We start from the raw sequence: 26,356 nt of genomic DNA, 5'->3' as shown, positions 1-26,356 counted from the left end.
AGAATCTTGGTTCCCTTGATACTCTTTCAGGCTGTAACTCGATAGTAATGAGACTTTAGTGAATTGTTTCGTTTGATTAATTAGAGCCTCAGATCTTATTGTTTTAAAATTTTTATTATATTTTTTTTTTCAAATTTTGAAATGAAAAAAGTGTGACACCAAACTTAGAATATCAGAATACAATAAAAACCAAATCTGCAGAGATTAAACATGTAATAGACTTAGTCCATGGCCAAGAGCATTTACAATCAATTCTCAATATAAACAATCAGTATTTCTAACTGTTTGTTTTCCATCTAAAATAGAAAAAATATCTTTTGCTTTATTTTCTTTTTCATCTGTCAGACAGTCAGCAGGCTTTTTACATGTCATTGTTTTTTTAATCACAAAAACTTTTGGGTAGAGGGGTCTGAAGGAGGATGGTAGGGTGACCAGAGACGTAACAATTTTTTAGACCTTAATCACAATCCAAATTCAGAGCTGTATCAAGCTTGAATTTTGTGTCCATATTTGCCCCATCTATTCAGGGTTCGACCTCTGTGGGTGTATCAAGCTGCACTCCATTAATCATTTTATTTAAGATTGTGGTAGCTTCATGATACTTGATACAGAAAAGTATTGTATATATATGACATTTTCTGTTTCTACTAAAAATATGCAAAATATTCTTATAATAACTTTATATATTATGGGTTTTTCTGACATCATTCATTTTTAACATGTTCATTCTCTTTTTCTAGAGCTGGAAGGCACGATTAGCAGGATATGAGGAAGTCACTAAGAAGTTTCAACAGATGGCTGACCCAAAGTCACCAGAGTTCAATCGCTATGCGGGGTTAATGAAGAAATTTGTCACTGATAACAATGCAGTGGCACAAGAAAAGGCACTTGATGCTGTTCTGGCATTTATTGAAGGAGCTACAGTAGCTGGCAGGTAATGCTATTGCTGATAGTTTTTAAGATTTTCAACCTCAGAATTGGCAAGCTCTTCTTTTTAAGTAATACTATTAAAATTGTATGGTATTTAAAAAGCTCAAGAAACTTAAAAATTTGAACACCCAATGTTTTTTTTTTTTTACTTTTTTTTTTTGTTTTTTTTTTTTTTATTACAACACTGAATAGATTTTATACAACATTGATATGAAGTGTAGCTTTGATTTTTGCATCATTGAATTTGAAGTTCTATAGGGTTCCATACCTTCTTGACATTAGGGCATGTCTATTCAAAGGTGTTGATTCTGAATTCCAACACACAACTTGGTTTGCAATTGAATGAAAATTCTGTTTCAATACAACAGGGACTATTTTTTTGTAAAATAAAAAGAAAAACTTGCTTTTTTACTCAGACGTCTACCATACATGTTTTCTCCTTTTTATCAAAAGGATTGAACAGTATTGAAAGTCATAATTCAAATGTAGAATTAATTGAATAAGGTTCAATCTTGGCCCCTCTTAATTTTATTTTGATGTCTGTGATTGTTTCAATCAACATAATTTTTTTTTAAATCTTGATACGGATCTATTATTGTTTCAATCAACATAATTTTAAAAAAATCTTGATATGGATCTATTGTTTGTACCAACAGAGTTTGTGCTGATGTTATAAATGGTGTGGTGACTAAATGCCTTGGAGCTCCAAAACAAAAGACCAAAGATAAAGGAATAGAAATAGTACTAATGTACATTGAAATTGAAAAACCAGATATTGTACAGGTGAATCAGAAATTCTATTGATACATAAATGTTATAGCAATATAGCAATAATTATCTGATTAGCCAGCAAACTATAACATATTCCATATGAATCACATTTTACTTTTCATTCTTCATCGTGTTCTGCTAAAATTTACAATATCCGAACTCAACCTGGACCATTGTCATCGACTGGCAAACGTAGTCTGGTATCAGCTGTAATTGGGCAATTTTTTTAAAAAAATTTTTTTGTTTTTGTTTTTTGTTTTGCTTGGAAAATGATTTAATATATGATACATGTATATATTACTAAAAGATGTTCTGTTTCAGATATGTGGTGTGCCAACTACATGTATATATGAAACATGAAACCTTTTTTTTTAACATTCATATATATTTTGGTACATTGTAGGAATGTTTATTACAAGGTACGGAAAACAAGAACCCAAAAATAGTTGTAGGGTCAATGTATGCTCTCAGAACAGCCTTACAGTAAGTATTTAGGATAAATCTTTGCAAAACATTCTCAAAAAAAGAAAAAAAAATAAATATATTTACTGTGAAAGTACTTTAATTCATGGATACCAATTTTTGTGGTTTTAGGAAAGATACACCATTTCATGGATTTTTGAATTTTGTGGTTTTTAAGGTTTTCAGTTTGCACATGAATGGGAATCTCCTTTTCATTTTGAACCAAATTTTGTGGTCTGGCTCACCCACGAAAACCACAAAAATTGGTACCCTACAAACAATAGAACTTTCACAGTAAAGTAACTACTTTAAAAAAATAAGTCTGGGTATTTCCCATATAATGTAATTAAGACTACTCAATTTTCACTGACATGAAAGCATTGAAGAATCAAGATATAACAATGACTAGAAAAAAATAGGGAAAGATGTAGTAAATGAAATAAATATCATATTCTGACAAAACCCTTTTTTATGCCCCTGTAAAGGTAAGTTGGAGGGGGGGCATATCGTTTTACCCCTGTCCGTCCCATAAGATTTCTGCACATTTTTTGAAAATCCTTGAAGATATTGAACTGATTTTTTGTATGTTAGTCTTTCATGATTAGTTACATATCAAGTTAAAGTTTGGTTCCGCCACACTTTTTTTGTAAACCCTTGAAGATATTGAACTGGTATTTTTTGTATGTGAGTCTGTCACGATTAGTTACAGAATGAGTTAAAGTTTCGTTCTGCTACACTGAGTTTTACCAAGATTATGGGTCCTGGACTTAAAAAATTCCATGGAAATAACAGTTTTTCGCACTTTTTTTGTAAACCCTTGAAGATATTGAACTGGTTTTATGTATGTGAGTCTGTCATGATTAGTTACAAATCGAGTTTAAGTTTTGTTGAGCTATGCTGAGTTTTACTCAAAACCACATGTGGGGGCATCATTTGTGTCTTACAGACACAATAACACATCTGACTAAGTGCTTTTTACAATTATGAGTTATGATATAGCAGTATGAAGGTTAAATGCGGGGGCATCACTTTATCTAGTTTAGAATATGATATTTATCTCATTGATTTCATTCTTCTTTATTTTTTTTTCTGTTCATTATAACTAATAATAATATCATATACATGTATTACTCTGGTCTTAAAAATATGTTTCCAGAATTAATTATAATGAAACCAGCATATAAAAGTAGATACAAAAAAAACATATGCTGAATCAAATTAAAGAAATTGACACGGGGAGGATTATTTATGAAACCAGGACAAAGCATGAGCATAGTAGTTTTTTAATGATGCTATTGATACTATATTTAGACTTGCTATTTTGCACTATTTACCCCACCCCCCTCCCAAAACACACCTGTAAAACAGCCCATGGAAAACCCTCTACTGAATTAGAACAAACCATCCATTCTTTAGTGGGGTACATGTTTTCATGAATCAGACAAATGTGGATGTTAAAATTTTTAATAAAATGTGTAACTTCTGCAGGAAACTTAGAAACTCATTTGAAATCCACCTATTAAAAACTCCTCTAAAGAAAACAGTCCCATTATTCAACTATGCTTAACTCAAAACAAGAAAAGTTATCCAATATGTAATATTTTATTGTTTGTAATACTGTGAAAGTACTATTTTTTTTGGAGTACCAGTTTTCATGGGTTTCGTGGGTAGGCCAAGCTACGAATTTTTGGTTCCCAACATAAAGGAAATTTCCATTAATTTGTATACTGAAAACCTTTAAACCACCAAATTCAAGAATCCACAAACTTGTGTTTCTTCCTTAATCCATGAAAATTGGTATCCATGAATTAAAGTACTTCTACAGCATATGACAGCTGTATGTATTATAAGCCTAATGTTTTTGGTCTATAAGTCATCCAAAATAAGCAGAATAAGTGGAAACTGTCCAAAAGTTTATCATTTTCACAGGTAAAAAAGTAATAGTGCCTGTGGTCATCTGTGAAAATTTTTTTGCTCGAAGTGAAAGTTTATCGATACTTAAAATTATATGTAGAATTCTACCATAATCTTGCATGGATACTAAGTTAAATCTGAAGATGAAATGAGCAAATTTGTGTTTTTGTTGCTTTAGAAAAAAAACTGCTCAATATCAGAAAACCAGTAATGGAGCATAAATCTGTGGTTCAAAGGCGTTGTAATGTATCGAACCTCACAATTTTTGCTGTTTGCACTCTTTCAGTGAATTTGGTTACAAGGTTATGCCAATTAAGCCAGTTATGAAAATTTTACCCAAGTTGATAGAAGATAGAGATAAAAGCATTAGGGAGGAAACCAAACAGATGGTTATAGAGATGTATAGATGGATTGGAAATGCTATTAAACCACAAATGAACCAGTTTAAACCTGTTCAGGTGAGTTGTCTTATGCATAGATGAATTGGCAATGCCATTTACCCACAAATTAACCATTTTAAACCTGTTTTGCAATGTCATTAACCCACAAATTAACCATTTTAAGCCTGTTCAGGTGAACTCTTATTTGAAATAGGTGACCGCAAGGTCGTTTTTGCTTAGAAATTGTAGCTAAAAAGGACCTGAGTTTTACCTCAAATCCCCAATTTCAAATGATCAGCAGTCCTTTTCACAAAAGTTTGTAAGTGTAAAATAAGTCGTAAGTTATGTAATAATACTTTGATCACCTATGACGTCATAACTGTCGACTAATTTTACTTTTACAATTTTTTATGAAAAGCACTGCTGATAGATGCAATTTTGAATTGCGGAAGGGTTTGAGGAAATTTGATTTGGAATGCACTTTGAGAAAGGCTGGGAAATCCAGAAGCACTTTTCCTCCAGAATTTTTAGATTTTACTTATGTACATAGTAATTATAGATATTTTTTTTTTTTCAATAATAAAAATTTGTTGATCATATAATGGTTATAATGGTATCATGCAGATGTTGTTGATATTTGTTCATAATATTTGTAATACAGTCGACTCCACTTAATCGCATATCGCTTTATTGCATATTTCGGTTATTAGCATAATTTTCTCCTGCACAAAACCATTTCCTATTATTCTATGAGGGAAAAAATCGTTTATTTGCATAGGCCTTGCAGGTGCATTTCGGTTTATTTCATAGAGAATTTTGCCTCATCCAGTTAAAGACAGGTTTTCCCAAATTCTATTTGAAGCCTTCGGGTCATAAATATGTCAATCATATTCATTGTTGTAAAAACTAGATTATCATCAATCAGGAGGTGTTAATAATGGATTAAAAACATAATGGACATAAAAGACAATTTAAATGATTTCTAATTACATTAAAATAAACAAGCACCTAGGTGAACAATGACTTCTGACGACATGCCAAACATCACCTTATGATGCCGCTTGGGGTTCGGCTTAGGGTATTTTTTGTCCCTTAAATTCTTCCGACTACAAATGATTATCAATGTAAATTTAATTTTCTTTAATGAGCTGAACATTTTTTAGTGAGCTTGGGTTAGTAGGCATAAATATCAACCGAAAATTAAAAGTCATCATTCATTCAGTACAATGCTAATGAAATTCAACTACCCTAAGGTGCCCCATACTATCCACACTTCATAGGAATATATCGAGGTCAATGACACGTATAATATACAACTATCAGTGTACAATGGTGATTGAACAGAGGAATAAAAACACACAGACCATTTCAAAAGCCCACAAACTGCAAACATTGATGAATATTACACTGAATCCTGGCTGAAATATGAAATATGGAATTTTCTTTCATAGAAAGGTCAGGAAATTACTTGACTATTTATAGATGAGAAACACGTGGTTTTACTTATGAAGACACACAACGTAAAGAAGGTCAATAAACAAGACAAACACAATATATATTATTATTTATTGATAAAAGAACAATACAATGAGAAGGTCTGTAACAATTAAATACCAGATCAGAAATGTTGAACAGTGATATCCCTGGTTGATCCACAGTATCATCGTCTTACCTGAACTCACACTTCCAGTAAAATCATAATTTCAGTTATAAGAATAACCCGGTTATTTGCATAATTTTTACTGGCAAATAGGCTATGCAATTAAGCGGAATCCACTGTATTTTGTATCCAGGTCTACAAAGAAAAAGATACATGTAAATAGTAAATGTTGATGTATGTCTTAATTTTTATGTCATTTTAATAGGTAACTGAATTGGAAGGGGAGTTTGAGAAACTTGGAAATGAAAAAGCACAGCAACAAAGATTTATGAGATCTCAGCAAGATCTGAAAGCGAAAATGGAGGAGGCTGCTGCTTCAGGAGGTGGTGATGAGGATGGTGGAGGTAAGTAAATGGCAACTGTGGGAGTAGGCTAGATGAGGGAGATAGCAAACTTGTGTCATGTGATATCATGTGTCTCATTAAGAATGAAGTAAATAAATGTTAGTGAATGAGATTAATTGATAGATTGTTGCTGCAGATGAAATAGAAACTACTCATTTATACTAAAATATTCTGGGCTGTCCCCCTTTAGTCAAAGATTTTTAATTTACAGACACAATGTTTGTTTAAAATATACTAAATAACAATGTCCGTAGTATACTAGGTGCTTATATAGTAGACATATTATGAAAGAGAGACAATTCAGAAAAAGATTAGTTGCATTAACTTTTCTAGAAAATAACAAACAACATCGGATATATAGGCAGTTAGACACTTTTTTTAAATATTTATGCATGTAATTGTGTATTTAATTCTAATAGTTATTGGACATACTGAAAACACGACTTCACTTTGATGTCATTTTATTATTACCAAAGTTAAAAGTATTTTACTTAGCCAATCATGGGCCTTGCAGGGGCAGTAACAAAACAATATCTGTGATAAAATGCACTGATACATGTATAAAGACAATATAAGACACACTAAGAGTATTTTTTGTACAATTTTATAATTAAAACAAACAACAACAAATGATCAACTTTGTCAGACTAAGACAGGGAGACATTACCAGTTGCAAGTGAAATTAAGTCAATAAAAATTTCGAATTTTTAAGTTTGGCAGATTGATTTCTGTTGGTTTTAATACCAAACTTTCCAATGATGAGCAGAAATTTTCAAAATTTCTAGAGCCCTACCCAAATATACCACATCATTGCCTTTTAAACCAAAATGTATGACAACTAAAATAATTTATGGGTTCTCAGGCTCTGTCTGTCTCATTTGAGGGTGTCAATTATTTTAAAAAAAAAACTGAATAATACTGAAGTGATTGTAACATATATGCTAACTGTGTGATAGAATATATACACGTACTGCATTAGGCAGGGTCTGAATTTTATATGGACTGGTACTTAAATGGAAAAGATAAAAGCACCTCCTATTATACTGTGAAAAACAACTTTATTACTTTAAAGCAGAGAAGAGATTAAGAATCTAAAACCTTTACAAGTGTAAGATAGTGAAATCTCCTATACTTGATGGTAGGATTTAATTGTTCTTTTAACAAAGCTCATCATGACATATCAATGCATATGGCCAGTAATACATCCTGATGAGGTGTAAAAATATAGGTCACTTCAAAACAGTCACTTGGTTTCAACAAACTGCAAGAAATAATCAGTCATTGGTTATTATCAATAAAATTGTTATTTCCAAAGAATTGTTTTGACACATATTGGTAAGATATGATAGATCACTAACTCTTTGTTTAATTGCCAATTTTTTTTTACAGGAAGGCACAAGTGTTCTGTCTCAACCCATGGGGGAGATAAGGAGTTTTCACAAAGCTAAAAATAGAAATTTTCTTGTCTTTAGTTAGAAAAATGTTTCTCTCCTCATTTTTCAAGAGTAATGGCCTCATAACCAAAAATTTGTCTTTTCAGATGCTGGTGAAGAAGAGGAACAGATAGATGCCTATGAACTAATGCCTTCTGTTGATATCCTGAAACAACTGCCAGCTGATTTCTATGACAAAATTGTAAGATAATTATTAAGGGGAAGAAGGCCAAAGGGGTCAGAAATTTTAAAAAGTACTCCAGCTTAATAAAGCTATATTTTCAAGTCATATAAAGGTCTGTCCGATAGCAGCAAATGATTGGTATAAGTTTGATCTACATGTATAGATCTGGTTAAATTTTTTCAGGTGATTTGAAAGTGCTTTGTTTACTTACATTATTCATTTGAAATTATGTTATGAAACATTAATTGGGAATTAATTTTCAGTGACAGGGGTTCAAATTAGTGCAGGTCTGAGATCTGGGACTATCAATTTCTGCTGCTAGACCATTGAAATTTAATTTATTTAGGTCTAGGACCTACTATACTTTATATTTACTCATATTTAGAACTTTTCACTTTCTTGTGGACCTTTATTTTGGATGCAAAAAAGTCCAGGACCTTTAACTCTTGAAAGATATTTTGAACTCTTGAGTGTGAGTAAGTCTTTAAGACCATATATGCAGTTACTGTTGAAATGTTTACTTTCAATATGTTTTGTTGTTTGTTTTTTTTATAGGAAGCAAAGAAATGGCAAGAAAGGAAGGAAGCTTTGGAAGCATTACTTAAATTAGTGGAAAATCCCAAGTTAGAAAATGGAGACTATGGACCTCTAATTAAATCAGTGTCTAAGGTAATATGAGACAGATGTAACCTGTAAGAGAATAAGGTTGAATATATTGATATTTTTTAAAAAATAATGCCTTTTACAGTTTAACAACTAGGGTTTATATTCTTCATAATTTAACAAACCCTTATGAAGCTAGCTATAAACATTCAATGTTGTTAAAGATACGAAACTAAAAGAGATCCTTGCTTTGAATTACCAAATGTATTACGGGTTAACTTCTGTCAGACAGAAATCAGACTCCCAGTCCTAAGGTCAATGGTTAAATTTGCATTGATTACTATTATGGGGTAAGGTCAAAGTTACTCTAGTTAAATCAGTGTCTGAGATATTAAAAAGCAGAGTCTACAGCCAGTATAGAGACTTGAAAAATGTAGTAAATGTAATATCTGTAATTAGTCTCAATTTGACAATGTAATGCATATAGTGGCATTTCAGCTTGCCCATAATGTTTAATTTACACCTTCGTGATTACGACAGATCCTTATAGAAGATAAAATTGATTAAACGGACACAACTAAAAACAATTACTTCGTCTTACTGTTTGACTCATAATATACATTTGGCTTAAGATAGTAGACCTAGGATGAGCCAGCACTCCACAGTTTAGTTTAGTTTCGCACTGTTGGCTAGGGATGAAAAATGACATAAATGGAAACCGGTGGTTGCTATAGTGATTAAAAATGAAGAATCTATTGTTGATAAAACATTTTCTGAAAAAAGGGGACTTTTAAAAGTATTTTGCAATGTTTTATATATTTTCAATGTTGAAGGGGCTTTTTTTCAATGACAATTTGACTTCATTGTGAAAGTGAAAGTAAGTCAATTTTTTACCATGCTAAATTTAATAAGTGGATTACAAAGTGAAATAGCTCAAAATCTATCCGGCGATGCCCATATGAGGAAGGGGTTTTTGAAGGGAAAAGTTTGAACAGTTTCAGGGATTGAAATAAAAATTTCAGATATTTTGCGGGAAATTTGATATTTTTAAACCTGATTTTATGAACTTTTTTGCAAATTTTCGCATATTTTTGCATGGTTTCTATGGTAACCCTATATGCTGTGGGTAATTTTTTTCCAGAAAATTTTTACTGCATCCTGATGGCCTTGGCTTGAGCTATTTCTAGATATATAGATTTACAGATGCTTGACAATTTTTTAAAGTGATAAATGTTACAAAGCATCAGATTACAAGACCAAAATTAGGCAGTTCTACAATACTATGGAGTGCTGGCTGAGGGACACAACTCTTACAAATCATTGGAACGTTTGTATTTAGCATGTTACATCAATCTTATATAAGCATCAAAGTAACTTGAACTAATTTCATTCTGTTTTAAGTGAAAGCTTGATAGGCTTTATTGAAATTGAATATGATACAAACATATCACTGATTTCAAGAGTAATGTCCCTTACCCGTAGTCTACCTCCTTAACTGGATTAACCTTATTGCTGTTCTAATATACCATTTTGAGATAATACAAGGACAGTATACACTGCAATTACAGAAGACACTTGATCTATGGGAGATAACCCAACATTAGTTTAGGTTTCACTTAGTGAGTTTAATTTCACCAGTTCATGTTTTTGTCTAGTTCAATTAAGAAAAATAATCTTTTTTTTTTCTTCTTTCTAAGAATGGTGTCCATTAATTTTGTTCTTAGAAAAGGAATGATTTGGCATGAATAGTCTAAAATGTATTATTGTGGTGCAAATATTCTACAAAACTAATGACACAAAATTTGATTTGTTCTATTTATCATTACTTAAAATAAGTTGGTACTAGCCTATACAGGATAGAAACTTGATCTGAAATTCATTTTTTGATCAAATATAACATGTAATATATTTATGTGTACATGTAGGTACTGATAGTCACACATTTTGCACATACACAAAAATTTCCTGTAATTCAGTACAATACTTACATGTACTTGTATCCTACCTACTGCTTTGAATACTGTTTTAATATTGATTGTTAATATATTTGTATTTAATGCTTTATATTTGGACATATTTATTTTATTTTCTCCCATTCTAAGCCAGTGATTAAAAATGAACATGACCTTTTAACCACCGGGTGGTGATTAAATTTCTGCAAGAGTTTTTCCACTATTTTACATTTCCATGTTTTCTACAGGTTACACTGGAGAAGCTGATTCTACTCCAATGCTCACAGGGATTTCTCCACTTTAGATAGTTAAATTAGACAGTTAAATTTTAGGTTTAACTATCTCAAGTGGAGAAATCTGGTAATCTCTCGAGACTGAAGGAGAATCTATATTTTTGCTCTTTAGGTAGCAGTAATACATACTAGTGTTAATTTAAATATGCAGGAAACGTTTAACTGATACTTGGTATTTAAAAAAAATTACTTAATTTCTGTTTTAGGTTGTTGCAAAAGATACCAATGTCATTCTGGTAGGAATAGCAGGAAAATGTCTTACTGGGCTTGCTAGTGGTCTTAGAAAAAGGTTTTCTCCTTATGCTCTCAATGTAAGTTGAACATATAAGTTTTGTTAAAGGCACCGCTTTGAATAATTTTTGGTTTCCATCTTGCAAACAATGATTGTTGTCATTGGGATGAACAGAAACGTAGATATTGTTGTCCGTAAATTTAAACACCTTCACAGTACCAGTGAAAGAAAGACATGAATATATGGCATTACTTGGATGCTTGAAGAAAAAATAAAGAAAAGAAAATGGAAAGTTTCAAATAAAAAAGTTACCCAAGTTGACAGTCTTGTTTTTTTATGATGCTACAATTTTTAATTCTGCAGTGTCATTTGTCTTTTTTTTTTTTTTTTACAAGATCGACAGGATATAACATTTGTTTTTATGATATATCCAGGTATACAATGTATTGGTCTGTTCCAATAAAAGCTAAGATAATAAGAAATTTTCTATCAATGATTACAGTGTATCCAGATGATATTGGACAAGTTTAAAGAGAAGAAAGTTAATGTTGTCACCGCACTGAGAGATGCCAGTGATGCTGTATTCCCAGCGGTAAGTGTTCTTTCTGTAATGTTAATGTTGTCACCGCACTGAGAGATGCCAGTGATGCTGTATTCCCAGCGGTAAGTGTTCTTTCTGTAAAGTTAATGTTGTCACAGCACTGAGAGATGCCATTGATGCTGTATTCCCAGCGGTAAGTGTTCTTTCTGTAAAGTTAATGTTGTCACAGCACTGAGAGATGCCAGTGATGCTGTATTCCCAGCGGTAAGTGTTCTTTCTGTAATGTTAATGTTGTCACAGCACTGAGAGATGCCAGTGATGCTGTATTCCCAGCGGTAAGTGTTCTTTCTGTAATGTTAATGTTGTCACAGCACTGAGAGATGCCAGTGATGCTGTATTCCCAGCGGTAAGTGTTCTTTCTGTAAAGTTAATGTTGTCACCGCACTGAGAGATGCCAGTGATGCTGTATTCCCAGTGGTAAATGTTCTTTCTGTAAAGTTAATGTTGTCACAGCACTGAGAGATGCCAGTGATGCTGTATTCCCAGTGGTAAGTAAGTTTAAAGAGAAGAAAGTTAATGTTGTCACCGCACTGAGAGATGCCAGTGATGCTGTATTCCCAGTGGTAAGTGTTCTTTCTGTAATGTTAATGTTGTCACCGCACTGAGAGATGCCAGTGATGCTGTATCCCCAGTGGTAAGTGTTCTTTCTGTAATGTTAATGTTGTCACAGCACTGAGAGATGCCAGTGATGCTGTATTCCCAGCGGTAAGTGTTCTTTCTGTAATGTTAATGTTGTCACAGCACTGAGAGATGCCAGTGATGCTGTATTCCCAGCGGTAAGTGTTCTTTCTGTAATGTTAATGTTGTCACCGCACTGAGAGATGCCAGTGATGCTGTATTCCCAGCGGTAAGTGTTCTTTCTGTAATGTTAATGTTGTCACAGCACTGAGAGATGCCAGTGATGCTGTATTCCCAGCGGTAAGTGTTCTTTCTGTAATGTTAATGTTGTCACAGCACTGAGAGATGCCAGTGATGCTGTATTCCCAGCGGTAAGTGTTCTTTCTGTAATGTTAATGTTGTCACAGCACTGAGAGATGCCAGTGATGCTGTATTCCCAGTGGTAAGTGTTCTTTCTGTAGAATGAAGCTGTAAAACAAAACAAAATTGATGCAGAAAAAAGTTTAAAAGTTGCCTGAATGTAGATATTGATTGGAATGAAGAACCTAACTGAACAAATTCATAATTACCAAAGATCTGTTTATGCTATAAAAATGAAATATGTAAATAAAATATGTTATTGCTTAAGCCTGTTCCATTGAAAGATATGATGGACATGGGGAAGGCACTTTTCACCAAGGGAGCCACCCATAGTAGTTCTATGGATGTTTTGTATTAAAGTTAATATTTTGTCAAGAGACCTGAACACCCACCCATATACAATGAAATAAAACAGGGATGATTTTGTTACACTTTATAGCGGAATTCCGCTATTTCAAAGCCGGATTTTACTGTTACAATTCTTTTTTTACTGTATGTTTACTTTCGATTTTGCTAATTTCCACTTTGTTTGTAGACCTCAAAATCTTCTCTAATAAAAGTGCCTAACCCCAGTCCCACATATGTTTTAATGGAACATCCCTTAGGTTTAATGCACTGTTTTACCTGTAAAAGTCTTATTTGCCAAATTGGTGTTCTCGGCAGTGAACACATTTGTCCAAAGCAAATCATTAAAACAAGGAATTTGGCAGATGTGTCATTTGCATGTCATTAAATTCTTAATAGTGGGTTGTATTGTTGATATTATTATAATGAATGATATAATTATTTTGACAGACCACACTAGATGCAATATCAGAAGACTGTGTAGCCGCCCTGGATAATAAGAACCCCAGTATCAAAGCAGAAACTGCTTTGTTTCTGTCAAGATGTTTTGCTAAGTGTACAACATCAACTCTACCTAAAAAGCTATTGAAGTTATTTTGTACTGCTCTTATAAAGGTAAGAGTTATAGATGATCTTGTATGGTGGAAATTAGTGGAAATCTTTTAATTTTTGTATAGCTAATATTATAGGGTTATTAAATGGTTATTTTCATATTAATCCTGTATTATGTCCAAGTACAGTCGTATTGGGTTGAGATCACTTGTATTGGCCCGAGGCAAAGCCGAGGGCCAATACAAGTGGTCGAAACCCAATACGACTGTACGAGGACATAATACAGGATTAATATGAAAATAACCATTTTATGATCCCTTTATTAACTGATGACTTAAAATAACAGGAGTTATCTGTACAAACCTTTAAATACAGCTAAGTATGACATATTTCCTAGTGAAGACTGTAACACTCCAGATCTCTTGATGCATTTATTCACCCCAACTGTTCTTTTCTATATAGATCTATATTAATATACCAAGTTTGCTGATACCTTCTGTTTCAAACAAAATGGCGGACAAGTTTAACTTTTATACAGGGCCAGAATTAATACAGGGCATGTGCCCTGTATTAAATTAATACAGGGCAATTGCCCTGTATAAATTATGGTTGCTAAAACCTCCTGTTGTATTAAAGGGGCAATTTACATTGTATTTTAAGTCATCAGTTAATAATTTCTGATATGCTTTCTTTTCTACTTGTACAGGAAATAAAACACTTAAAATTTACTTACTTAAAAATGATATCAGCCTATCCTGAAATGTACATCTATTTAAATTGATAATTAATGAAATTTAGAATGTACACTATAGGTTGTCTGTTGGACAAGTACACTTTGACCTTCATTTTTTTATGGCAGGTTTACATGTCCAGGGCAATAGCACAACTTAAAATGCCATTCCCTGTTGTTAGAAATGTTTTGAAACTATTTATTGAGAATTTGTTCATTTTTCAAAGTGATTGGGAAAAGAATTGATTAGTTGTCTTTTTTGTAGCTAAATTTTCAGCAGGCACCTTACTAAAATGTATTTTTATTTTTTTATACAGGATAAAAATTAAAAACTATTACTGCCTGTACTTCTATGAGTTTTGCCTGTTAATAAAATCTTAGTTAAAATGTCATAAACTTTTCAGAATTTAGACAAATCATCTGTAAGAGCTTCACAACCTTTTAAAAATAGTGCAGGCACTGGTATTAAGTTTTTCATAGTAGGTTTTGAAGCATTCTTAAAACTTCAAACAAAATTTAGTAAATACGTTTTTGGAACTGTTTTTAGCTTACCAGGCCTTAGGCCAAGTTAGCTATTGCCATCACTTGGCATCTGTCGTTGTCATCATTAACAATTCTTAAACATCTTCTCCTCTGAAAGTACTAAATAGATTTTTATGAAACTTTAAATGGTTGTTCCATACATAGTATCTGGCACAAAATGACCATTTGGATTTTTGATCGGTGAAAAAATATGGCCACCGTTACTAGAAATAGAACATATGGGTCAGACTGTAGTTTTTATATGCCCGTCTAACACAGGATGTATTATGGTATACCGTTGTCCATCCGTCGTCAACACTTCAGACAATAACTAAAAACCGCTTTCACCAACTTTTATGACATTTTGGTGAATTGTTTATACTTATTGACGTAAGGTCCCTTTCAATTTTTATAAATTACAGATTTTTCGTTTCAGTGTTGTGAATTTTTTTACTTAAAAAAAAGGGGGATTTTCAAGTTTTCAGACAATTACTCAAAACACTTTCATCAGCTTTTATGAAACTTTGGTGAATTGTTCATATGTATTTCCATAAGCTCCCTTTTGATTTTTATAAATTTCAGATTTTTTGTTACCATGTTATAAATTTTTTTACTTAAAAAAGGGGGAATTTTCAAGTTTTCAAACAATAACTCAAAAACACTTTCACCTACTTTTATGAAACTTTGGTGAATTGTTCGTATCTATTGAACTCTCTCTTCCGATTCGTATTAATGTCAGATTTTACTTTTCTGTGATATGAAGTTTTACTCTTTAAAAAGAAGGTAAGACAATAAACTTAGTTTAATTTGAGGTAGCCTTGATAGTGCCAAATTTTTTGTGCATTTTTTATTTACTTTTTTTGGGGGGGAGGGTATTTGACAGGGCTCACAGTATTTCTAGTTGATCATATAAATTCATTAAAAGCATTTAGGACAAGTTAAAAGGGCACCGGGTGTATCATGCACTTAAAGCGCAGCTCTTTATTTGCATATATCTCCAAAATTGTTAGGTTAACTAAATTCTGACTATGGTAAAAGTGTTCACCATGATGAGATCTATATGTGATGTAATTTTGGCAAAGATCTATTGACCCATGTTGGAGTTATTGCCCTCTTTGTACGTTTCTTGCTGTAATTGATGTTATTACTTTCAAAAATCTTCTTTGCAGAATCTACTGTATGTAATTCAATGAAAGTTGGTATTCCTGTTTTTTAGGGTATTTTTCATAAAATGACCTTTTGGATTTTTGATCAATGAAAAAACATGGCCGCTGTTACTAAAAATAGAACAAAGGGGTCAAAAAACAGTTTTTTTGCAAATAACTCAAAAATCATTGAATTTAGCCAAATTCTGATTGAGGGTAATAATGTTCACCATCAGTAGACGGACCTTTGCCAAAATTTGCAAAGTGATTTGTTGCCTGTTGTAGCATTTATGGCCCCTTAAACAGATTTTTTTGTATTAACGAGTACAACTCTCTGAAACCAATTGCAACAAAATTTTATGAAAGTTGGCTTAATTTTCAGACTTGTTGGAATAACAGGGCATGGAGGACTCCTGTCCAAATTTTTTCCAGATTTTCTAAAAACACTTTGAAGGCATTCCCAACATTTTCAGTGCCTTAGCTACACTTTTGAACTACACAACATTCTTCAATATATGCTCTTTTTCAGCAGTTTTTTTTGTCAAACATAGTAACAAAGCATAATACTTTTACTTACTTAGTTAATAGGGTATGGTTTGTCAGGTGAGCGATTCAGGCTCTTCGAGTGCCTCTTGTTTGAGTAATCAAACTAAATTTACTATTACTTTTATTAACTACATGTAGTACGTAAATATGGTCAAATTAAATGTTGTAGAGTTTTTTCCACTTTTGGGTTTGTATCTCATCAGTTTGTTACAACTGATTTACTAAACAAATCCAAAAATGGAAAATTAATACACACTAACCGTTTAATAATTGATAAATTTAGATTTAGTAGATATGTTTAACGTAACTCTATAGTTTCATTCAGCTGGAAATAATGTTGTTTTGGTACTCCAGACAGATGCAATATTTTTTTTTACGGTTTATGTTTACTAACTTTCTCATCTTTTCTATAAGAGGAATATATGGAGTGAATTTGTAATAGGCAACTATTGGCATATACATCCTGTGCTTACACCCACCTCTTTCATGCCCAATCTTAGATTTGCCTTACTGAGAATGCATCTGAAAATGAATGTTGGACTATAAAGTATAGATTTTTGTGTCAGTTTTATATCAACAAAATAATTTGTCAATATTCCATTTCAATATTTATAAACAAAACGTGTGTCTTAACTGTTTTTTAGACAATAAATGACACAGCACCTGAGGTAAGAGAGGCATCGTTTACAGCTCTGGGTATGGCTATGAAGGTGGTTACTGAGAAAAATATCATGCCTTTCCTACCTGATGTAGATAGCATCAAAATGCAAAAGGTTTGTTGTAAATATTGGCAAAAAAATACTGAAGTTTCAAAAGAGTCATCGGAATCTTGAAGCATGGCTAACATGAGATGATCCACATATACCGGACTTATTTTCCAGACTATAAGTTGATTTTTTTTTTTCAGCAAAGTGTCAGCCTCAACTTATCATCCACTTCGACTTATCTAAGGATTTTTCAAGAAAAAAGTTCATCGACAATGCTTATCATTAGATTCGTTTACTTCACTTTCAATTGCTTTAATTCAAAAATTTTGGTAAACTGCAATCAACGGAAGCCGTCACTCAAACCGGCGTTTGAATTCAAACATTATTGATCATTGCCACTATTATGAATGAATACGATGATGTTAATAAAAGCTCTGGGACTTTGAAACTGTTAAAATATATAAATAAACTCTAGAAGTCACGTTAACAAGACTCTTTTTTAACTTGGAAAACATTATCAAGTGTTTTGGAGTTATCGGTTCTTTAATATGCAAATTTATACCCATTTACGGTATGTTGTAACACATTCACACAAGGCTCAATTTATAATTCAATTAAGGTATTATCTAAATTGATAATTGCAACCAAATTTGCAGGGAACAATTATTTTTTATTGTATTTCGTAATACCAGGTGGTATTGTTGACTAATTACTGCTCGTAATTAGGACCAATTCATCAAACGAATTTCCCACTTATTTCACATATGGCTGCCCACGTTTGACATGTTTATGATGATCTATGGCTTCTGAGCCATTGACATGCCATTCAATGAAAATAATTGAACGCACGGACAATGTACACTTAAACAAAAACACATATATTTATTTAATTCAGAAATCCTATACTTAGTAACATCGCTGGAATAATATGCTGTTGAAAACAAACCACTCGACTCGGATGACTGATCTCCGCTAACACGTACGATATAAATGCACACGTCTGAATTTCTACTTATCTGCCGGATTCGACTTATCAATGTTTTTATTGTCGATTTTGCTCCAATTTAGGCAATTAAACTTATAGTCCGGAAAATATGATACATTTATCATGTAGACAACAAAATAATGAATAAATAAATATATATACAGCAGATAAGAACAAGAAAAAAGCATAAAAAACTAAAGCACTTGCAATACAGACTCTCACAAAAAACTGGTAGTGACCCTATGTGCTCTAGATGGGTAAACATGTTTTGCACCTGTTATATACTATAGTAAGGGAGTAAAATCTTGTGAGCTTCATATGAATATAGATATACAGCTATGACTGTTTACAGACAGTTGGACCTTTAAATTTGAATCAAATGGTAGTTTGTGCACATTAAGATTGGTGGCATTGTCTGGTATTGCTGAGACAGCTGTACATTGTTGCAAATGCACGATAATTAAAAGCATATTGGGATATCATGGCTTCTTATTGTAATACAGAGGATGAAATTTTTTTTACTATTAATGTATTGTGCTAAGGTTTTCAATTTCTGTGGTTAAATCATCTTAATGGCACAGGTGTTTACCTTTACATATTCCACAAACTTATATTGCCAATAGCGCTGTATGAACTGAGAATCCTGCAACAGCAGCTGTGTTATTAATCATAAAATTCGAGTTTTATATATGATTTTCATAAATAAGAGCAAAAAAACATGCATTGCCATATAGTTGAAAAAAACAGGTCTGTAAGGGTCAAACTGTCGATTAAATTTCCTTCCAAAATGATAATTTTCATGTATAACAAATAAAATATCAATTTAAATTGTAACTTATCTGTCTTACTTTACTTCATTATAAAACCTGCAACATGATATAAGGGTGATAATGCAAATAAAAATTTTAAAGTATTGATTTAGAACCTGTTCTGATGATGTTTTACAGATAAATGAATGCTGTGAAAAAGCAGTGTTACTTAATGCCAAAGGAGAGCCCCGGTCAGGAGGAGGTGGTGCAGCAGTAGCAAAAGCAGCTCCTGCCAAAGGATCTGAGCCTAAACCTGTTGAGAGACCAAAGACAGCTGCTCCTGCATCCAAACCTGCTGGGGTATGTTTCTGACATAAGAAAGAAAGTATTTTCAGAAAGGAATATTTTGTCCTTATAATACACATTAGAACTAATACATGATTTTCAGAGATTGTCTTGAATTACTAACTTTTGTTAGGCATAAAAATGACGTGTTCTAGGTAATGCCAGTAATATTTTGTCAAGGCCAAATAAAAAAATAAGTGTGTTTCTGGTTCCCAACCGACCCTATTTTTTTTTTTGGCATTTAATCGACAAAATTCGGAAATTCTTAAGTTAGTCGGATCTCATTCTGGCATTTTTATACATCGATCGCTGGGCTTCACCAATATTTACCCTAATAATCAAGTCGTTATATTATGTTCCCTACTATTACTCCGTTGGCATTGAAACGGATGCGGAGAAGGGTTACGCCAATGTCGCAATTTGCGATTTTTATTAGATCTGTTGACAAAAATAACATGTTGGCAATTTTCTCTGTGCCTAGGTTTTGTATATTAAAAATAAAACCGACAGAAAGTTTGACAGCAAAGGATATTCTCTCTAACTAAACAATTGTGTTGACACCTGGTCAGAGTTGAATGACCATAACCAATTTACGACTGAAACCAATCAAATGTAATTAGACCAGGTGATATCATGGGAAATGTCAATCAGATGTAAACATATTATTGAGCCAATCAAACTTCATAATCTGGTCAAAGGTAAACACAATCATGACCATGTGCACGTGGTTACATACAGGCTTCACAGCCCTTTTAAACCAAATGATACAATCAGAATCAGATTTACCCATCAGGAAGTGTATAAAACACTTAGAAATGCAAGAATTGATAAAAGAAAATGAATGACATTTGTTTACACTTTTTTGGCAGGAAAATCAGTAAACAAATAGAATAGGGATTCCCAAAATGTAATTAAAGAAATACTAATGGTAATAATGATTCTAAAATCTAGTAGTAGTACAAGGGATAATTTAAAAGGAACATAATTAATGGTCCATAGTAGTTTGCTAGAAATTTTATCACTTGAAAAAAAGAATCCAGTTTGTTGAAAATTTATAGATAAAAAATCAAATCATAATTTTAGATAAATTTAATTAGACCACAAAGGATAAGGGTCAACATATATATGTGCATAGTAATATAAAGTCCTTGATGGAAACAAACCACCAGTTTCTGGAGTTGTACTTTATTATTTTGCATATAAAAAATGACTAATGGCTTTAGATCCTGACTAAGACTAGAGCTGAAAACCTGCTTTATACATGCATCAGGAGTGAATCTTGAATACATGTATGACATGAATGAAGGGGTTATTTTGTTGAATTGACAAAGATAACTCATCAGTGGACTAACTAAGTGTCATATCTTAAAAAATACAATAAATTATTTTGGCACCCATTTTCGCTCTAATTTTATAAATTTAGCAGCTGGCAAATTTTCTGGGGATAGAATTTTGGAAGCCAGAGCTCCCCCTATAATACCACCCAACATGGCGGGGTACATGTTGCAGGCCGCATCCAATCTACAAGTTACATATCTATTGACATTGAAATTCCTGAAATGTAACCACATGGATAAGAGAAAAGAAATCATGGTTGTAGATGAAAACTGCTGGTTTACACTATGTATCACATATATCACAGATTTAAAAATATTAAGTACTTCTTGTATTCAATCATTCTGATTATGATCTTCCTACATATTTGATTTTAATTCTGCTTATGAGTGGTTACTCCTTTAAATACATGTACAGCAAATCGATATTTACAATGTATAAAACTGGTATTTTTTGTACTTAGACATACATGTACAGTGGCTATTTTTTTGTTAAAAAAAAAAAAAAGCCTACCTACCTACCCTATTTTTTTCAGACTTGAAACCGGAAACACACATTTTTTTTGTTTGGCCCAATGTGCAAAAATGTTATAATATGGTATCTTAAAAAAGGAAAAAAACGATGTTGACGCCCCTTCAATGTAATGGTGTGCTATGCCAGATTGCACTGCAGATGGTAGAAAAAAATAATGTCGAAATATACCATTTTTTGTTGTAACTGAGCCTTAAACAAAGCATTACAGAAAATGTCTTTTCCTACCTCCATTACAAAGAGCGATTGATCTTAGAAATCATGTATTAGCTTGGTGCGATACATTGAAGTAGAATAAAAAAGAGTTTGTCAGCATAAATTATTCATTTTTTTCCAGGACAAAAGGCCTAAAACAGCATCTGCCTCTAAAGGATCTGTGAGTACTTGTTTTATTGTACATCTGTCTTTTGATTCATACATATATATCAAGTTTGATAAACAATTTTTATTTTGTATTTAGCATTCAGGAGTTATGACTCAATTTAGATCAAATGATTACCTTTGATTACCACTGAAAGATTCTCTCATTGTTAATCCTTTTGCCTATAATAAATGTTTGGTAATCTAAACGCTTGCCATATATATTACGTTTACAATGTACTATATAGGGACCAAAGAAAGATGCCAAAGGCAAAGGTGGAAAGAAAGGGGCAGCTCCTGCTGCAGGTGAATTACCCACAGAAAGTGTTCTGTCGGTGAGTATTTTTAATTACTGTTAGGAGACTTAAATGTTCAGTACATATGACATAAGGGAATTACTCAAGGAGTGGTTGGTGGTATTTGGAATCACTTTGCATGTCCATCATGCTGTCCATCTGAATTTCCTGGAATTTTTCTCTGCCCCTTATTGGTTGATTGGTTTCAATATGTAGATGGGACATATATTGTAGGCGATTTGTGGTGCTGTCTGATCTCTACTTCCTACATGTATTTTGTAGGAATTTGCAATTTTCATCAAATGGTATGATAAAGATAATTTTCATTACAAAAATCTCAGCACCAAATGGACTGGTTTCAAATTCGGGTGTGGTGCTTCATATAGATGGGGCATCCATTATACACATTTTGGGTGCCGTCTGATACCAACTTCCTGTGTGTGTGGGGGGGGGGTATAACTAGTACAACAGTGCATGCAACTTCATGTTTTCATGTCTGGTCGATCAAAAAATTACTATCCTGAAATTGACAACAGCTTGTCCTGACATACATCCTTGGATGACATTTTGTTTTTGCCCTGTCCATCTGTCTGTCTGTAATACTTACATAAGCACAACTCATCAGAAACTGCAGCACCAAATTTCATGAAACTTTGTAGGTAGTTAGGAAAAAGTTTGTAGTTTTGCATACTGGGAATTTATAATCCATTGAATTTTTGTAAGAGTTACATTCCTTTGAACATCCGAACATAGGAAACATACGTTTTTGTAGGCAAAAACAAACTTTAATTTTTATCACATACTACTGCCTTTATACTATTAAAAGAATATTTGTAGTTTCCATTTACTGTGTTATATCAAATCAACTGTGACATCACCAATAAATAGAATAATATCAGTCTCATGTGGGAGATTTCTATGTAAAAGCAAATACATTGTATTTGATGTTAAAATTCAATTATTTAGTATTTTCACACAAAATACCTCCCACAAATCTTGCATTTTTATGTGGGGGATTCTATTTTTTTTTTTGATTTTGTGGGAGTATCCTGCCCACATTGTGGTGTAGTGGGGTTAACAGGTATGACATCAGATCTAACCCTCCCTATTAGGCTCACTGTGACATTCTCTGTCTGGACTTCAAAACTTGCTTTATTATGTATGAATTGATAATTCGTATTTGTTTCAATCTAAATGTGAAATAAATTTGTAAAATTACAAATATTTAATGCAGATCATGATTTTATTTGGATTTATATTTTATCCAGGATGAAGCAGTAGAAGATAAAGCTGGTGCCCTGTTCCCAGGTGATACACTAACACAGTTGGTCAGTGCTAACTGGAAAGAGAGAATGGCTGCCATGGAAACCATGACACGGGTATATAAAAATAAATTGACATTTACTAAGCAGTTTTTTGTTCATTTAAAAACAATACTCAGCTATTTTTATCCCATTATAACCTTCCAATTCTGTGCTTTATTTCTGGTTTATTAATTTTTTTGTTTAGTTCTTCTTGTTTTTTTAGGGGGGTGGGGGAGGCATTTTTTGTGCTTATATGTACATGCATGTAAATTTCAGTTTTCATATTTTCCTTCCCCTAAGTCACATTTTTTTACATTGATTGTAGAATTTTCTTTATTATGAATATCTATATGACAAGTGCAACAATACCACTTACAATATACAAATTTAAATTAAGGAGGTAGACCTAGGGTATGGGACACAACTCATAAAAATCATTGGAATGTTTGTATTCAGCATTTTACATCAATATCATGTAAGCATCAAAGTAACCTGGACTGATTTCATTTGGTTTCAAGTGAAAGCTTGACAGGTTATGGTGAATATGATACAAACATATTACTGACTTTATGAGTTTTGTCTGTTACCCTAGGTCTACCTCCTTAAGTACAAATAGATTGTTATTTTCTGTAGTAATATACATGTCTAGTTGGTTTTCTCTATTTTTCAGACCATCAAAGGCATGTCAAAGGATGATATTCCTTGTCAAGCAATTGTCAGAACTATTGCCAAGAAACCTGGTCTAAAAGATAACAACTTCCAGGTCAGTTTAAGTAGAGATGAGTTGTCATAACAAGTTTGAAAGAACGGTGTAATTATCACGTTACATGTTAATATGCATTAATATTTTATGAACCTTGTCCTATTGGGCAAGTTGATCAAAATTCTGCTTGCCCTAATTGAAGTCTAGGTTGTCCTTTGTAAATGAATGTTGAAAAAATTAACAAAATTTGGTTGTCATTTGGACAAGTGTAATTTAACTTTTATTGTCCTAATGGTAGTTTCACTTGTCCCAGAAAATAGAACACCCTTAATTGTCATACCTTGCAAAGTTATTTTTTATGGCTGAATTTTATATCGAGAAATATTTAAACACTGTTTAGATAACAGAGAATTACATTGTAAATCAGGTTTTGGAAGGTTGGACCTCTCTTACCAAATTTGCCACCTATGATTCTTGTAATGTAAGCAGTTAGCCTAAAAAATATATTTCTGTTTACTTGACTAATTATTATTTTGTAATACTGTGATGGTATTTTTATTCCTGGGTACCAATTTTCTTGGTTAACACAAGAAATAATAATTCGTAGATTTTTTAATTCATGGATTTGACCACTATACCATACAAACGAATGGAAAATTTCCTTTTCATTGGGAACCAAATTTTGTGGTTTACCAAACCCACAAAAACCACAAAAATTGGTACCCAATGAACAGTAATACTTTCACAGTATCTCCATAATGAAATTTTGAAAAGTGAAACATTGAACTTCTATTTAATCATTATGAAAACTAAATTTTCAAAAGTGTCATCCCTGTATGAAGTACAAAACTAACTTCAAATTTTATGCCTATCTTTTGAAGTTGTTTGTCCTCTTGTTACTTATTTAATCTTAATAATTACTATATTGTAGGTTTTAAAATTGCGTATTGAGCTAGTCGCACATCTTGCCCAGAATGCTAAGTTTACCAAAGTGTCAGCAGAGAGTGTATTGTCAGACCTTGTAGAGAAGATTGGAGACATTAAAAATGGCAAGGCAGTTCAAGAGTGTCTCAGTTGTATTGCTGAAGCTCTAACTCTAGAATTTGTTTGCAAAGAGGTATGTGAACAGTTTTTCAGAAGTATGTGCAATGATTTTAGCTTAATAGTTATACATGTATCATTGCCTTGAAAAGCTAGCAAGTCATATTTAGACTATTTATTTTCAACTGTTTCTGACAGAAATAATTTTCAGGTTGGAGAAAAAATAGAAATTTTGTGGGATTTGTCACAGTTTTAAGTGTTTTTTTTTTTTTTTTAAGTGTATGGTAAGCAATTTTAGTTTTACTATCACTGAATTACTGACAATGTAGTTGTTCAGAAAGTCTTCCCTTTAAATATATTAATTGACAATCACCAGATGAACTTCCTTAGATCTCCTTATGTGGTAAACTGGACAATTAACAAGGAGATTTACATTCTCAGTCTTGTATTGCAGGTAATTCCAATGGGATTTGAAAATAAGAACCCTAAAAACACAGCTGAAACTCTGGTTTGGTTAGCTCAAGCTGTCAAAGATTTTGGATTGAAGTATGTTTTTTAAACATTTAATGAGAAGTACATGTCTATGATTTCAATACGTGTTTTAATGGAGATGATTGTGTGGTTACCAGTATTAAAGAATTGCAGGACATTACCATTATCTCAACAGTACAAGTCTTCGTTAGAATCATACAATTACTGAGGGGAAAAAAAGAAACTTGCATGTCAAAAATCTTCTTGATTGACAGGACATCACACTCGAAGTGTTCTTCTCATTGTGAATTGATCTGGTTTTTTTTCATTCCTACACCACTGAACAATTACTTTAGCCATGAAAATATGTTTTAGAAATAAGAAGAAAATCCTAAAATTTAGCCAAAAAAAACTAAAATCTGTATTTTTTTTTCAAAGCTATGACTTTTTCCAGTAAAATCTGCTTTGTGGTCTTTTCGGTGTCTGCCAGTGATGTACTTTATAATACAAAATGAACCTCATGGTTTCAATTGAGCTTGTGTAGGTAGAAGCAAAAAAGCAATGCCTGCTCCTCACAAAAATTTTTTGCACACCCACAGATCTACTATTTTTCATAACTTGGGTTGGTAGTTCTGTAATGTTGGAAGACTGTTCTTTGACAGAGTAGTGGCTTTTTGAATTATTCTGACATTTGCAGTGTATTTCAATTAAATAATAAAACCATTTTACCCAAAATATAGCAAAATATTTTTTTTCTTATTTCTGATGGCACAAATAGAAAGTGATGAGCTTTTACATGCCATATTTTATGAACTGCATGATTCTTATGAAGGCTAGTATATATGTACTTTCAGAAAATGACATAATTTTGATGCAGTGGTATTATGAAAGGTTACTTGACAAAGTGTTTCATGAAAAAGTTAGTAAAAAAAATTCTAAAAAATTAAATGGA

General features: G+C 32.4%; 1 protein-coding gene across 2 annotated transcripts in view; it reads left to right on the top strand.

Moving 5' to 3' along the window:
• Positions 1-26,356, top strand: part of LOC148610166 (cytoskeleton-associated protein 5-like) — a 59,127-nt gene that overhangs the window by 3,779 nt on the left and 28,992 nt on the right. For both annotated transcript variants that reach the window (XM_088542288.1, XM_088542289.1), the window contains exons 3-20: positions 741-934; positions 1,587-1,713; positions 2,105-2,184; positions 4,364-4,535; positions 6,323-6,461; positions 8,002-8,096; positions 8,634-8,747; positions 11,133-11,237; positions 11,661-11,750; positions 13,533-13,697; positions 17,222-17,350; positions 19,217-19,378; positions 21,567-21,605; positions 21,838-21,924; positions 23,154-23,264; positions 23,860-23,952; positions 24,824-25,009; positions 25,388-25,479. In XM_088542288.1, the coding sequence (XP_088398414.1) occupies positions 741-934; positions 1,587-1,713; positions 2,105-2,184; positions 4,364-4,535; positions 6,323-6,461; positions 8,002-8,096; positions 8,634-8,747; positions 11,133-11,237; positions 11,661-11,750; positions 13,533-13,697; positions 17,222-17,350; positions 19,217-19,378; positions 21,567-21,605; positions 21,838-21,924; positions 23,154-23,264; positions 23,860-23,952; positions 24,824-25,009; positions 25,388-25,479 (2,180 nt within the window). The remainder of the gene's footprint in view (positions 1-740; positions 935-1,586; positions 1,714-2,104; positions 2,185-4,363; positions 4,536-6,322; positions 6,462-8,001; positions 8,097-8,633; positions 8,748-11,132; positions 11,238-11,660; positions 11,751-13,532; positions 13,698-17,221; positions 17,351-19,216; positions 19,379-21,566; positions 21,606-21,837; positions 21,925-23,153; positions 23,265-23,859; positions 23,953-24,823; positions 25,010-25,387; positions 25,480-26,356) is intronic.

Source organism: Perna viridis, chromosome 8 (genome assembly GCF_037379345.1).
Source record: "Perna viridis isolate PV_CMFRI_1.1 ecotype Kerala chromosome 8, ASM3737934v1, whole genome shotgun sequence".
Taxonomy (NCBI): Eukaryota; Metazoa; Mollusca; class Bivalvia; order Mytilida; family Mytilidae; genus Perna; species Perna viridis.
The sequence above is the reverse complement of the archived record's forward strand: the minus strand, read 5'-3'. Positions and strand labels throughout refer to the sequence as shown.